Raw genomic sequence first — 17,407 nt, forward strand, 5'->3', positions numbered from 1 at the left:
CCCACCCCCCCTTAAAAGTACGTACGTTTCTCAAATACCCCCCCTCAAATATCCCCCCCTCCATCCCTCTTTTATTTTTTTTTTCCTAATAAAAAAGTTTAATTAAAAAAAAAAAAGACGGAGGGTACCTTAGATACTTTATACGACCCCAAAGCTCTTTGTTTGCGCATTTTGAAAACGTCTTTGAGTATATATGCAAATAATAATTTATGTAAATTTAAAATTTTGTAATGATAAGTGCGTATTAAGGCGAGAGGTAAATGCGGCGGCAATAGTCATCGGAGATCCAGATTCGATTCCTGGTGAAATCCAAGTAAAACTTTTTTTTGCTTTAATAACGAATCAAATGTAAATAAACTATACTTAGGGTGGATGTTTTTTTCAGGCACCCCTCTTTAGTAAGTAAAAAACGAGTCTTAGGTGAGATCAGTAATATTGAAAACAAAGGGTAAAACCCAGTGGGAGAGGGCAACAGCAAATTTTGTCCCCTTTTGCTAATTAAAGAAGCTTTTTATTTTAGCAAAACCTAGCGGTCAAATTTGGAAGATTTTGAGACGCCATTGACACGTTTTTTTTAGGGGTGACTCCGTCGCATCAATTACGGCCCTCAGGTCTTACTCAGGGCCGTAATTGATGCAGTTTGCCTCCCCCCTTCCCTGCCCAAACGTGAGGGAAATATGTAGCAAAATTTTTAACTTTAACATCTAAAACTAAATTTAAATTTATTGACAGATTTTAATTTTTGTAGAAAAATATTGTAAATTACAAAAAAGTTATGACCATGCAAAATTTACATCCCTCTTATTTTGGGGGTCGGGAGGGTAAGCATTTTAAGGCTTTTTATTCACAGGCCTCCGCCATCCCGATATTTTGCAAGGCCTCCTCATTTGGCATAGGTATAAACAAGAATTAATTGTGATAAATTAGAAAATCGAAGTACGTACTTTTAAATTAAACCCTCCCCCCCCCCTTCCATACGCTTTCGTACGCTTTTTGAAGACCTCCCCCCTCCCCCCTATGAGCGTACGTACTTTATGGACGACCCCTTACCTTACCATATTCATTACAACATTTTTTTTTTTTGGAATTTTTGATTTGTAATAAAATTTCGAATTTGATTTGTAATAAAAATTCGAATTTTTACGTTGTGATAAAATTAAACCTGCTGACACATTTTATATATATATATTTATCTTACCCACATTCATTATTAGCAATTGCGTAATAGTAAGGAAGCAGTGATATTGTGATTACCATAATAATATAACAACTGCTTTTGTGAGTAGTCAAGTTTGACTGCTTTTTGTTCAATTTATACTGCCAATTAATAACGTATTTTGAGTTTAAACAAAACTAATTCTATGTGTTAATCTTGATTATTGTTATTATGTATTATTAAAAACCTTGGTATATTAGTATAAAAGACCATCAGCAATGTTTCACAACTTATTTCAGTTCAACAATATAGTTAGACATTATATAGTTTAGATTAGTAATATCATAACCATGGTTATAGTTTACATTATACGAGAACCTGAAATAGGAGTACAAGTAGTACTCCAAATTTTAGAAAAAATTGATAAGTCAAAAAAAAAGTAGTAATATTTCACAGCGTCCGTTGGTAGGTCTTTTTGTGTACGATTACTTGGATGAAGATCGTAAGGATGGCTGGGATTAAGAAAAACTTTAGTGTTAATTAATTAAACGGCATCTCATTTATTACTCGTTAAGGTTTGTGAAATGTAAAAATTCACATGAAAAAGTGTCACACTGCTTTACTCGTTTTTCTAAAAAAAAACTTAAACTAAATCGAAACTTTTAAAATAAAGCAAATCAATTTCATCATCTCTTTTTTTCAAAGTATTTAATGACGAACTTGAAGAGTGTTTTTTGTTTTAAGGTTTTGTTCGTTATCGCTTATATGTTTCCTTATTATATATTGTGGCAGTTTTTTTTTAGTTTTTTTCGAAATTACGATTTAACTTATTCAAGTTTCTAACAAAAAATAACTTATTAGTAAAGTATTACTAAGCAAGATTGGCCTAATTTTGTATAAAAATACTTGTGTTCTAATTAACAGTCTATATAAATTCTTTTACGTTAGTTTTAAATACGTATGGATTGCGTTAGTTTTAAATAAGTATGGATTGTAAATTTAAAATTGCGAGGAGACAACTTAATTTAATTCTACAGTAGACAAATGTAGATATGGATTAAAGATTACTTATCGAAAATCTGTAGTAAAAAGTTCATTAGACCTGTTGGGCTTTTTCAGTTAACAAAAACGAGACAATACAAAATCGATCATAATTTTTTATAACAGTTTTATTATTTATAATTTTTTTTTCTTTACATTGATTTTACTTAGTTGCTACATTATAATTTTAGTTTTGATGCAAACTAGAGTTGTTAAACGGAAGATTTCGTACAATTCCGGAAAAAATAAAATTCTTTTGGAAGGATATTGAGACTTAGGATTATTTTTTTTCGTACCGAATTTTACTAAACAAAAAAACCCGTCGATGTTCATTTCGAAAATGCTACTTACAAAATGTAGCCTTTCGCAAGTTGAATTACGAAATAAAACTATTTTGCTACATACGAAAGTAGCGCTTACGAAAGTCGCACTCTTTCGCTTAACGACCCACAGTCGGACGAAATCCCGATTTTGTGGCCAAAATTCCCAAATTACCTACATGAGGGTTTTCGAGGTTGCTGATTTGATGTCAGATTTAAAAAATTTAAAATAGCGGTTCCAATATGGCGGCCAAAACTGTTCATACGTTGAAAATATGAAATCTAATTTAGTTTGGTTTTTGAGGTCATTGCTTATGATTCAGGACTTAAATTATTACAAAAACATTGTAAAATTATTTCCAAATTTATACTATTATTAAAAAAACAGAAATTTGTAAATTTAATTTTATTATTTTTTATAAACTGGTAAAAGATTAAGTCACATATATGTAAAAAAATTGTTTGTTAAATCCTAGTAACAAAAATCACGTATGACATATTCATCAATAATCAAATCATTCGATTCGGAATCTGATGTTGAACCACTTGTATCTAAATCGGAATTGTTCCTTGTCTCTTGTCTGGTGACTTCAGGTTGTTGTAACAATTGTATAGCTTCTTGATGTAGATATTTTGCCGGTCTCTGGGGCAATTTCCTGATGCTCGAGAGAAATGGATCTGATATTAATAAGAGCCTATTAAAAATGTCTCTCATATTCAATTCTCTTGAGCATTTTCTTGAATGATGTAATCTGAAGTTTTTAATGTCCTTATTGCGTGACTCTTGGTCATCTTCAGAAAGTTGTCCAATCGGTAAAACGACTTATTTTACAATTTTAGCTCCATGGATCAACACTTTATGTACAGATGTAGGCATGTCATACCACGGATATAAAGCAACAAATAAATGAGCAGTATTTACACAATAGTCTTTGAATTTTTCATCATCTATATCAAGCCCGCTCGAAATTACCTGCAAAATAACATGAAATCAGTGAATTAAATTTTCATCGACTCCTGTTATTTCAGCAGATATAGCAGCATTTTGAAATAAGCGGCGCGCTGTATTTCCATCGTTAGAGCTTCCATATCCTGGCTTTGGTCGATCAACGATAAGCCCCAGTTTTATCCTAAATTGAATTTATTTTATTTGAATTTAGTATTTCTTCCTTACGTATTTTCACATTCTTTTTATCTTCCTCTCGACAAGCTTGCCACTTTTTAGTCGTCAGCTTATACGACACATGCAAATATCACTCGAAAAAACGAATCCATGCATGGAATGCAGATATGCCAAATCTTAAATTATCTGTAGTAATGCCTATTTTTATAATGTTGTTGATGTCATTAAGTTCTTTAGAGGAAGCTTTGCACAGAAAGCAGCGTTGTGCACAAATGGTACCAGTAACTGCATTACAGACTTTACCGTCTATTATCGTTAAGGACATACAATAAGTTACTGAAATGGATTTTTCATTTTGTTCATTAGCATATGGTGCAAGACCCTCAATCTGCAGTTCATTGTCGGTAAATTTTTTTAATGTTGACTGTACATCTTCATGTACAAACTGCAATCGTATTGGTCTGCAGAATCGCGGAGATGATGGTCTAGGATTTTTCCACACAATAGTTGCTTCACCCGTCTCGTGATTGTTGTGTATTAATTGTAATGGTGCAAGAGAAGTATAAAAAATGCTTTCATTAGATTTTCCAGTCTCAGTAAATTTTTGTTTATAAACACTTTGACCGCTGCTTTCATCACATCCCCATTTACAGTGAAGGTCTAATTTTTGCAGAATCTCCGGATTTAGAGTATCAGTGACATCAGCCTGAAGTTGTATAATTCTAGATGTGGTATGATCAAGTAAAGCCTGTAGTTCAATTTGTGCGCACGACTCACTAACAGGTGTGTACACAACTGATGAATAACAACGTTTTTTTGCTTTTTCTACTTCAATGTATGATAGGTATAATTTTTATTTATGTGCTCTAGCTACATTTCTTGATAATTGATAAGAGTGCTTTGATTCTCCTTTCTCGATCATTAAAGAAAGTGCTTTGTCTGGGGTTAAAGGCATTTTGTGAACGAACAGCGGATATATATTTTAAGGCTCTTGTTGGGGTTGTTAACGTAATCTTTAACAACTTGAGCAACATGTACTTGACCAGAAGTCCTTGAACTCATTTGAGCAGCATATGCCAATTCTTCTGTAGAGAAAGTAGAACGTACTTCCTGAGTCTTTCACCGCTTTGATCTATCACTAGATGAAGCAAAGGATTGCGAAGGTCGCCCACATGTTCCTTTTTTATTATCATTCTTTACAATCTTCTCAGGTGTTGTGCATTCATTATTGGATAATTTTGAAAATTGTACGGTGCCCTTCAACTATTCTTCATTTTATTTCAGAAAAAACTCTTCCCATGTTCCTGATCCTCTCTATCTCGATCGAAAATTTGCAAATTACCGTGATAAAGGCATTTCATCCTCGCCTGCTTGTATCACGCGTTTTTTTGAAAATTGCATCTGTCAAAACATCAATGATGAAATTATATTCATTTTTTAAACTGTCTTTCACCATAAAGAATATATCTTTTATTGATAATTCCATATTTGAAGATTTGGAAGACTCTAAAAAAAATACAGTTATAACTGCTGGGAGTTCTTGAGGACTGTTTTATAAAATTTTGAGATTATCATAAAACGGAACAAAAAGTAACTTGTAAAGCATATATTTAAGATAATAAATAATTGTATTAAAATGTAATTAGTGCCATTAAATAATGTTAATTTACTAATTTCCATGACCATTATAAGACATAGTAAGACGAGCGTAGTGTAACATTAATCTATTAACATAGATTAATGTCGCACCACGCATTCCTCCATAAAACTAGTCTCACTTTTAAAATGGCACTCAATGGCAGCCAGTTTTTTAATATGTTATATTTAACACTATGCACAATCAATTCCTTGTCGAAAGAAGGTGGATAACCGCGGTTTAATTTTTAAAAGTACATTATAAAATCAATTTTAGATAAACTAAGTTTAAAATAAAAATAAGTTTACAATTTTTTATGTTTACTCGTCGCGCGATTTAAATATTAAAAAAAATAAAATTAGCAATAACTGTGCATAACCATATATTCTACATACCTCCAGAAAGTTATTCCATCTTGCGGAATTCCAATTGAAATAGTTCCTATAGTTTAACAGCACTTTAAAACAGGCAAGATTTTTTCGACGTGTCCACTTGTTTAGTGCGTACCGAACGGAGGCTAAATGTCAATTGTAGTCCAGGCCACCCTAGAGCAGGTATATACCTGCCCTGTCCGGAATTTTGTTCTAGGACTATCTGTAAACAAGATCTGAACGTAAACAGACGAAAATATAAAACTCAAAAATTTGACTTTTGGCAACAAAATCAGAATTTAGTCCCACGATGCGACGTTTTGTCAATAAGTCAATAAAAAAATTTTGTTGGTCAAACGGATATAATTGTAAAAAATAAAATTTTTATATACCATAATGTTTATAATTAAAAGTTATTTTCAGAATTGCAACATATGGAGATTTTGAGGTTTTATTTTTTAAAATAATAACAAAAAACCAAATTTCTATCGAAACAAAACCCTTTCGCACCGCAACTTGCGAAACAGTTCTTAAGAGCCGTTTTTTCTAAGAATCAGGCAAATTCCTGAAACTGTGGAAGTGACCTCCTCCAAATTGCTTGAATTTTTTATATATTGATCAGAATATAGAAAAAACCTGTTGGGGAAAAAAAAAATTTTCAAAAATGTTTCGTTCACTCGGAATCTGGGCTTAAATTTTTGAGATTTTTTTAAACATTTTTAGAAATTTAGTTTTTGCCACCTTTGAACCCATTTTTTTGGCAAGGCAAAAAGTTGCACATAGCTTTTGTAGTTAATATCAGACGTAACCCAAAAGCTCTCTCCAAAAAATATAAAAAAGTTGCGTGACACTGTGCGGTTGGCTAATTATCATAGTTCAAAAGTACAAAACCAATCACTTTTGTCAACTTTTAATCGGAGTTAATTCTAGCGGCGAAGTGTTGCACACAATTTTTCTTTTAGGATTTGAAATTATCAAAGGTATTGAGTCTAAAAATGCAAAGAAAGTTATGTGATACCTAAGGCCTATTAATATATTAAGGCTTGAAATTGGAAAAAAATGTTTTAGTATACTTACAAAATGAACCATTACGGCAGAGGCGCTTAGTTTTGTAAAAATGTAAACATATCCAACTGTCAATACAAAAAGGTCCTAACATAATAATAAAAAAAATTCGTGTGATTTTGTCACACGCATGATATAACATGAATTAAAAACTGAACAAAAATCTAACATCAAGATAACTATATTGCTAATTAAATAAAACATAAATCAAACATTTAAATGTTTTTCCATTTAAAAGTTAGTTTTTCATTTATTAATAGAGTCATTTACACACATTATCCACCACATCACACATAATTTCTACTCTGCTGCAGTAAGTTTCTCTAAGAATAATGATATGACTGTATTATAGTCTTCTTCGGATAATGAATAATCGCCACAACCACTGATTAGAAAAGGAGCATTTACTAAACAGATAATTTTATCAGTTTGGTTATTTATCTCCTCGGTAGTAACTGGCCAGCGAAAAGTATTCTTCTCTTGCCCGTTAATCATACAATTAACTCTGATCCCAGTTATAGATACCTAAAAGTATTAGCGCAACATTTAAAATAATATAATAAAGAGTTTATGATTTGTTTAATTTTGCTTACATTCAATAAAACTTGTAAAGTCTTATATAATGTCATTCTGAAATTATTTTTACATTTTATTTATATTCCTTTTATTTTAGAGCACTGTTTTGTAAAACAAAATAAAAACTTGAAACTAATATATACTTTAAATAATATTACCTCCACAATATATCCAATATTTTATTGTTTTTCATATGCAACAGCAACCCAATCATTCACTTTCCATACAAGACAAATTTCTTTTGCAAGATTGGCGATGTCTTCCTCATATTTATTATCATCTTCATTGTCTCCTGCCAGATTAAAGTCATCATTTTCGCCATAAACTTCTTTGTTATCGTTAACCTGACTATTTTCATTATTTTCTGTTGTCGGTTCTACCAGCTTACCTTTTCTTTTCAGGTTACTAAATCTATAACAATATCAATTGTACATATTTTTAAACATATGTAAACAAACACACAAAATTATAACTTTCACCTAAATTTTAATTTCATATTTGTAAAAGAACTATTTAACAGTCAGAAACATAATCTAATTTGCAAAAGTTTTGATAGCAACAATGCCTACCTTGAAAATAAAGATCTTATCTGTTGGCTAGTTACATATTGATCAGGCGGAAGTTCTCTCCTCAGCTGCATGTGAACCTGCTCAGGGCTCATTTTATTACCTGATTCTTCTCGACGAATAAAGTATTTATACAACAGTTCTTTCTGCTGATTTGAAAATCTAAAAGAACTTCGAACTGGTAATGCCCAACCTTGCAATAGAAAAATGTTCATGCAATGTGGTTTGTCTTTTACGGAAGCACTGTTAGAGGATGAAGAAATTGGCATATTTAGTTGTGAAGTAATTTTCATCTTATGAACAAACGAGTTGCGAACTTTATCCAATGATGTTAATGATTTCGGAACTGTATGAAGACCGGATAGCATGTGTTCTTCTAACTCAGCATCGCTTTCAAATGATAAAGTACAATTCATTTCAGTGCAAAATCTTAATGAATATAATTGCCTGTCACTTCTTTTCTATTTTTCCTTAAGTGACTTGTTACGCTTAATTGAATTATCTGTTTTGCTATATGGCAACAACAACTTAATCGAGGGTTGAATTTTAAGATTTCCATACTCTTGTTCAATTCCCTTACCGATATTGAAATAACGCCACATCTTCATACTTTTCTCACCAAACTCAAATGAGTGATAGTTGCTAATGTTCTTAATCTTTGGTCCAGTAACTACAGTTTTATCATTGCTAATTTGAGCAATTGCTACTTTTGCATCTTTAGCGCCAAAACTATAATGCATAGCCTTGTGTATATCTTCAGCAGTCAAAAGATTATTACCAGAGTCAACGTAACTCCTTAAAATTGTCTTTACAACTGCACTCTCCCTGTCACATTGATCTTTTCCACAACAGGGTTCATTATAATCATATCTCAGCAACTTTATATCTCTCTCTTTGCATACAATGTAGATTGCTTCAGCTGAAAGATTTCCCTGATAGCAGCCGGCATTATCAGATTTGGTAAACATTTTCTTGATATGCGGTTGATCAATTCTGAATTGGTCTAAAACTGCAGTGGCTAACGAAACAACATCACCTATTCCCTGATCACACCTATACATTGAAGTAAATTAAACACGTTTGAATAACTTTCCTGCTATTTTTATGAAGAATATATCCACATGTAAACTCATTCCTTTCTTGCCAAAATACTCTCTTTGGCCCTCTCTGTATCGAACCGGAAGAATTTTTTGACAAAAATCTTGAAGCCAGAAAGCAGTTTCATCGTTTAATTGCTTAAAAGCTTCGATTTTTGCCTTTTTCTGTTGAGAATCTCTCATCAGGTGTTTTATGTAGTTGAATACATCCTTTACAGCAATTTCCAAATCATAAATAGAATCAGCATCGTCAGAATTTTGAATTGTTAGTTCTTTGATCATCTCGATAGCTTTGCACAAATCATAGCAATCGGCACATACCACTTCTGATATCTCTGTGTTGGATTGAAGATTTTTTTCAGATGGATCTGATAAGGCATGTTTTGAGCTATGAGAAGAAATGTTTGAGTCATTGACACTACAATTGGTTTGATAACTTGTTTTCAAATACCTTTTTCCTTTTTCAAGGGCAGCTTCGAGAGATTTAGAACTAAATCTTTGTGCCAATTTTTGTAATGTTTGAAAACCATTCATGCCTGAAGCAGTAACATCATCTAATCCAGCTAAGCTTTTTCGACTTGAAGGTTTTATTGCATGCAATACTTTCCACAAACTTGAATCAGATAATGGTATATAATTGTTTTCACTACAACTTTTTCGATAGAACATGATAGCGTGGCTATATTTTGTCGTCAGTATTGCATGCACTATCTTTTGTTCTTCACCGCTGTCGTATTTTAATTTGGTTATTCCATAAGCAACATCATGCAAAATACCGCTTGTAAATATAAAGTCTAAGAAATGTTCACACTTTGTTTGATCAAGACTAGATCGGACGAATACTTTCTTCTCTGGAAATGCCAACCCTTTATGAGATGCATGCCATTTTCTTGCTGTTTCTATACGATGTTTGGTACACTCAAATGTGTTCATTATAAACTTTTTGGTATACTTGGTATGGTCTAATAATGAGAGGATAACTAACTTTCCCATGGAATCACTTTGCTTATATACTTTCTGAGCACGAATTATTTCAATTGGGAGAGGGCTATTTATTTCATCAACATTTTAACTGTTAAGAAAATCTATAAGTATTTCCTCTTGTCCAGGAGCAACAGCTTCCGCAAATTTTTTCTTTAATAAGTTTTCTAGGCGAACATACTTGCGTTTTAACTTATCTTAAGCAGTATCTTCCAGATATTCGAACTTCCTTTTTAATCTAAATTTTATTGGACTTGCATTAAGAACCTCAGTTACACTCTCACGGCTTCTTAGAGATTCGTCCAAAATCTCCTGTGAAACATTAATTTCACCGGGATCAAATTCTTCATCTGGAGTAGCAGGTGTCATATATGTTTGTTCTTGTTGTGTTTGTGTTTCTGTACATAAATTGGTGTTTTCGTTGACTCTAGATAAAGCAGTTTCTTGCTTTAAATGGGTAAAACACAGCATTGCACCAACTGAAAATACTTCATTGTATCGCTTTGACATTGATATGACGACATGTATTGGTGACGCCCTTAAAGCGGGAGATTTTTTTCCATTTATATTTGGAAGGTGAGGATGACAGCATGTTTTTGGAGGACTCCATGCAATACCAAACGTGTACCGGTGAAAAGCACATATTTGTTCATCCTTTTCAAGATTTCTTTTAAGTCTATTTGCAATAAGTCCATTTTCTTCCCAAATATTATTATCGTTTAATCGCATGACCTAAAAACAATATTTTAAACAATTATTAAGTGTGTCATTTAAAGCATTGTTTATAATCTGACTCTTCACGAAAAATGTTTACAAGTTTGAAATACATTGTTGTTATTATTAAAATACAATATTGCAAGAGTGTGATTAATTTAGTGATTATTTATTAAAAGAGTGAGGAATTAATTAAAAGAGCTATTTTTTTTTGTTTAAAGAACTTTGTCTCAAAATCTTATTGCAGAGAAGTTATAAAGTATGTAATTATAAAAATTATATTACAGTCTGCGTAAATTTAAAATACATAATTACCTTTAAGTTGATGAGGTGTTTCTTAACATCAACATCTCCCAGCTGATGAATGTAGAACATTTTGTTTATAATTTTATGTTTTTTGAATGATCCACAATTTCCTTTTGAAAAGCAACAACAGTTTTCATAAAAATATTTGTTTTGTTTCATACTCAACTAAAAACAAGTTCTATTTATGCAGTACCTATTTCTCAATAGCAATGATAAAATATCTACTCTATTTATGCAAATTTTAAAGATCGTTAAAATAAAGTTAAGACATTTTTATGGTAAAGTAAACAACCACCCACTAACTTGTTTCTCCACAATCGTGATATCAGCGATTCTTCTTCCATTCGATCACCACAAGTTATTTGGTTATGACGTAAATTTAAATAATTCACTTCTGATCATGTATTGTTTTTTATTATTATTTATTTCAATTGTTATGATTTCTATATCATAGTCAGAAACGCTTAAATTTTTTCTTAACATTACGTGCAATGTTTTGTGTAATGCTAAATGCTAATTTTGGATGATAGAAATTTTATTGTGAGCGAAAACCTCATTTGTGTGTCCAAAAAAATATCTCTTCGTACTTAATCATTTTTAACAATTTGTACCTTTATTTTTAAATTAATATCTAAAGATCACACGAATTTTTTTTATTATTATGTTAGGACCTTTTTGTATTGACAGTTGGATATGTTTACATTTTTACAAAACTAAGCGCCTCTGCCGTAATGGTTCATTTTGTAAGTATACTTTTTTTTTTTTTTTTTTTTTTTTTTTTTTTCTTTCTCTGTTTTAATATAATATAAGATTTTACAACTTCGTAATATAAAATTTCAATAATAAAAATAAGCAAAACAGATAGGGGCTCAAAGATGATGAGGATGACAGTACGTTATCACAATCTTTTCATAGAGCCCCTATAACAAGATTTCAAAAAAATATCGTAATATGTTACAATATGCGTAATAAAATTTCAATAAAATATCGTAATAAAACGCGTAATTCGCTAATAAAATTGATAAGCAACCAACAAAAGTAGAAATAAAACAAAAACAGATTTATGAGAAATTATTCAAAGTATCATTAACCAAAAACGTTTCTTATATTTTAAAAATTTCTTTTTTTGTTAAAAACTTGAATGAACTTAACGAATTTACCGTACCTTTGAATCCTTTTTGAAAAGTATTCCATACTTTTGGACCTCGATATAGAATGCTGTACTCTGAATATTTGTTTATTATCCGAGGCAGTTTATATGTGTTGGACATATTCGCTCTAAGATTATAGCTATCATTTTTATTTATTTTAAACTTGTTATTAAAGCTTATAGGAGAGATATTGTGATTATAACGATACATGAAAATTAAATGCTGGTAGATATTTATTTCAAACACATTCATCATTTTCATATCTTTCATTAAAGGCTTAGCGTGTTCACGCCTATTTTTTGAGTAAATGATTCTGCAGGCATGTTTTTGAAGACTATAAATTTTTTTAATCTTTGCCGCTTGAGTACTTGCCCATGAAATGTTTGCATAGCTGATGAGGCTATGAATTAGCCCAAAGTAGATTAATTTAAGACTATTTTTATTGACGTAGGAGCGAACTCGATACATCAAACCTATTATTTTGGTGATTTTTGACTGGATATATATTATATGTGGAAGCCAGGATAATTTTTCATCAACAATGGTTCCTAAGAATCTTATATTGGATTGCTTATTTACTAGTTTATCATTTAGAGATAGGTTAGGCAACTTGAGAGGAAGGTTTTCTTCTTGTGTTTTTTTGTGAAATAGTATATACTTTGTTTTCTCAGCGTTAAGTGAGAGTTTGTTTGCCTTAAACCAGTTGTTTACTTTACACAATTCAATATTCATGTCTGCATATAGTTTCTTGATATCATTGTTGGTGAGAAATAAGTTTGTGTCATCTGCAAACATGACCGAGTTCATTTTTAAAGATGCATTACAAAAGTCATTTATATATATTAGAAAAAGAAGTGGACCAAGAATCGATCCTTGCGGGACTCCACATATGACATTTAATACTCCAGATTGGACATTATTTACATATTGTTTTCTGTTTGTAAGATAGCTTTTAATCCAATAATAAGTTTTATTTATTATTCCGTAATGCCTTAATTTATCTAATAGAATGCAATGGTCCACTGTATCGAATGCTTTTGATAAATCAAGAAACACTCCTAAAGTAAATTTATTATTTTCAAAACCATTAGTTATTTGATTTACTATTTCAATGATTGCATGTTCTGTAGAGAGATTTTTTTGAAAGCCAAACTGATTTGGGTAAAAAAAATTGTTTTTAATGAAGTAATCATAGATTCTATTATAAACTACACGTTCGAAGAGTTTTGAAAATACAGAAAGTATTGATATAGGCCTGTAGTTTGAAATGTCAGAATGATCATTACATTTGTATAATGGAATTACTTTTGCCAATTTAAGTACATCCGGAAATATCCCAGAATTTAATGAGAGCTTAAGTATATGAATCAGGGGTCTATTAAGACTGTGTTTGTTTGCAATAACTATATCACTAGATATCTCATCAAATCCTGGAGCCTTTTTTTTTTTTAAGGAGGCAAAGGCTGCCTCTAATTCTTCATAGCCTAATTCATAATCAAGCATGGTAACGTTATTCGTGGTTTTAAGATAGGTTTTAAATGATACAGATGTTGGTACAATTTTATTTACAAGATTAGGACCAATATTTGTAAAATATTTATTGAATTCTTCTGAAATTAGTTTTTGACAAAATATATCGTTATTTTCAATAACAATTCGTTTAGGAAGAGAAGGTGAATTTAGTTTTTCTCTTCCCATTATGAGATTAATGATGGACCATGTTTTTTTGCTATCAAATTTGCATTTGTTAATTTGATTACTGTAATATTTTTTTTTTGCATTTTTAATGAGATCTTGATAAAAAAATTTATAATTTTTGTAATTTTTTTCATTATCATTGTTTCTATTTTTCAAAAATTTATTGTAGAGTTTTTTTTTTTTTTTGAGCACTTTAATAACGATTTATCCATCCACGGATTAGCAATTGCTTTTGACTTAGTTGTTATTATCTCTTTTGGACAGGTTTCATTAAAGTACTCCAAAAATGTACTTAAAAAGGCATTGTAAGCTTCATTAGTATCTTTACATTTATATACGTTGTTCCATGTTTCTTGTTTTAGTCTACTTGTTAATTTATTAGTGTTACTCAATTTTAAATTTCGTTTTATTAAATGTATAATTTTTGAATGACAATCAGACATAGATTTAAAGTTTTTTATTTTTATGAATATCGGGAAATGATCGCTAATATCTGTTAAAAATATACCGGTTTCAAATGTCGTTTCTAAATAATTATTGATAAAAATATTGTCTATTGCTGTTGCAGAGGTTTTTGTTACTCGCGTTGGTTTATTAATAGTTGACAAGACATTAAATTTAAAAAGCATATCAAAAAAAGATTTTATTTTTGGAAATTTTGTGTTAGAAAGAGCATCAAGATTTATGTCACCAGTTATATATAAAGTCTTATTTTCTTTATTTATTTTCATAATCGTATTTTTGATAAAAGTTTCGAAATTTTTTATTTTTCCACTCAGTGGACGATAAACACATCCAACTAAAATGTTTCGGTATTTTTTATTAATAATTTCAATGAAAAGGCTTTCATAGTTATCATTTGAAAAGCATAGTATATTTTTTATCTTGAAAGCATACTTTTCTAAGACATAAATTCCTAATCCTCCTCCTTTTTTCCCATTTCCTCTTGATTGACTTATTAGTTTATAAAATGGTAATATATAATTAGAATTTAATTCAAGAGAACTTTCTGTATCATGCCAAGTCTCTGAAATAGATATGATGTCGAACGTGTAGTTTAAAGTATTTAAAAATTCTTTAAGTTTATCAAAATTTTGCTGCATGCTTCTAATGTTTATGTGTAATACAGAAAATGAGCCATCATCTGCTATTACTTTAAATTCAAAAGGATCAATATACGGTGTGTTAATTAAGTTCATTTAAGTTTCTTGAAAAGTATTTATATTTTCTTCTGATAGGTTATTTATAAAGTTGTCCTCAAAAAAGTCTAAATTTAAATTGTGAAAATCTAATTTCTGTGGAAAAAGCGCTGCCATTTTTTAAAAATGTATAATTTAAAAATATTTAATATAATTAAAAACTAAAATACTCAAAACGCTTACTCGTTTACGCATGTCGGAATAACATCTGTGTTGCGGGTGTTTTCTCGAAATTCGTGAACAATTAGTTTGTTGTAAACAACTTTTGCAAAATAGCCATTTTGACGATGTATCTTCGCCTGATCAAAAAGTTCTTTTCGAATTTTTCGCGTGGTAAAACTAAAATCTTCATTTAGAAAGATATTAGTTCCTTTTAATTTTGTTGCTCTTTCCAAAATTGTTTTTTTGTCCTCGTAATCCCGGAGCTTCAAGACAATAGTTCGTTCTCGTTTATCATTAGCTACTCCCACTCGATGAGCCCGATCAATTATAATATCTTTTTCAATACCAAGGTTATCTTTAAATAGTTGCTTTACCTTTTTCTTTGTGATTTCCCAATTCTTTTCTTCGCTATTTTCAACGACCCCGTCAATTCTTAAATTGTTTCTTCTGTTACGGTCTTCAATATCAACGCTTTTTAATTTTAACTCAATATTGTCAGAAGATATTTTACCCTGCATTTTTCGTACATTTGATAAATCATCGTGAACTTTATTAATTTTTTCCTCAACTGCTCTAGCTTTATCGTTGAATACATCGCCAACAAAATTTAATCCAGATTTCATTTCGTCGAGTTCTCGCCGAACTTCTTTAAAACTAGATTGAAAGTTATCAAACCTCTCATTTATGTTCGATAATGCTTCATGAAAAAAAGACAAAATTGTTTCTTTTTGAATATTTAGTAGCTCTCTCATCATAGCAATCGAAACTAACTCTTCTGATTTAGACATATCAATTTTTATTTAACGAATTAAAAAAATTCCAAAAAATATTTAACTGTAAGAAAACGCGTCTGTTCACCACGATGTTCGCCACGCAAAAAATACTAAATATTTTATATTATACTAAAACATTTTTTTCCAATTTCAAGCCTTAATATATTAATAGGCCTTAGGTATCACATAACTTTCTTTGCATTTTTAGACTCAATACCTTAGATAATTTCAAATCCTAAAAGAAAAATTGTGTGCAACACTTCGCCGCTAGAATTAACTCCGATTAAAAGTTGACAAAAGTGATTGGTTTTGTACTTTTGAACTATGATAATTAGCCAACCGCACAGTGTCACGCAACTTTTTTATATTTTTTGGAGAGAGCTTTTGGGTTACGTCTGATATTAACTACAAAAGCTATGTGCAACTTTTTGCCTTGCCAAAAAAATGGGTTCAAAGGTGGCAAAAACTAAATTTCTAAAAATGTTTAAAAAAATCTCAAAAATTTAAGCCCAGATTCCGAGTGAACGAAACATTTTTGAAAATTTTTTTTTTCCCCAACAGGTTTTTTCTATATTCTGATCAATATATAAAAAATTCAAGCAATTTGGAGGAGGTCACTTCCATTGACTGCCTGATTCTTACAAAAAATGACTCTTAAGTAAAACATTATTTGTAGTTTTGAAAACATTAAAGTGTTACGTTCCAAAATCTATTGTTTGTTTAGCCATTTGTAGAGTAATTAATTCTTACGTTTAAAAAAAAAATTAAGTTTTTTTTTAAATTCGTGACAATTAATTTAGTTATATTTAGTCGTTACGTATTTACCTCGATTGCGCAGTTTTTTCACTTCTTCCCATAGTTTCTTTCTCTCTTCCATTTTCCATAGTTTCTTTCTCTCTTCCATAGTTTCTTTAGCGAAATCTTCGTTAATATATATTCCACTGCCTTTCAGATTTTGTTTTAATTATTTAATTTTTTTTTAATTAATGTTTTAATTTCACATTGGAAATTATTTTAATTTGCATGAAGGTGCGAAAAAAATTATGAGGCGTATCCAAAGATTTTGAAACGCAAATTAAAATTATTTTGGTTTTGAGGCGTCTTTAAAACATTTCATATATTAAAAAATGTTTATTAAATTTTGAAATTTGCCGCCTTGCTAATTTGCCGCCCATGGCTGTAGCCTCGTTCGCCACCCCTAAGGCTCTGGCAATGTAAATTAGAGGCTAAAGTATACTAAAATATACGTTTAAAGTCCGTAATTCAAAGTTCCGGAACTTCTCGTTATCATAAATATGGACAAAATTATATAAAATAATTTGATTATTTGAAAAGTCTAAAAAGTAAAGGCAAAAAACCGTTATTTATTAAAAACGGATTTTTTCCGGAAAAAAACAACGATAAATACTACGGAGTTTTTTTACAGTGTACATTAAATTAACATGAAATATAAGATAAAATTAACAAAACAT

The 17,407-nt window shown here is 30.4% G+C and overlaps 1 protein-coding gene across 1 annotated transcript; it reads right to left on the minus strand.

Annotated features, from left to right (window-relative positions):
* Positions 1–15,179: 15,179 nt before the first annotated feature.
* LOC136086995 (uncharacterized) lies at positions 15,180–15,950 on the minus strand. The gene has a single exon (XM_065809497.1). The coding sequence runs from the start codon at positions 15,948–15,950 to the stop codon at positions 15,180–15,182; it is 771 nt and encodes a 256-aa protein (XP_065665569.1).
* Positions 15,951–17,407: the final 1,457 nt, after the last annotated feature.

This window comes from Hydra vulgaris, chromosome 11 (assembly GCF_038396675.1).
Source record: "Hydra vulgaris chromosome 11, alternate assembly HydraT2T_AEP".
Classification (NCBI taxonomy): Eukaryota; Metazoa; Cnidaria; class Hydrozoa; order Anthoathecata; family Hydridae; genus Hydra; species Hydra vulgaris.

Bases quoted from the DNA above. Each gene is read 5' to 3' on its own strand.
- LOC136086995 (XM_065809497.1), bottom strand. From the start codon at position 15,950: ATGTCTAAATCAGAAGAGTTAGTTTCGATTGCTATGATGAGAGAGCTA.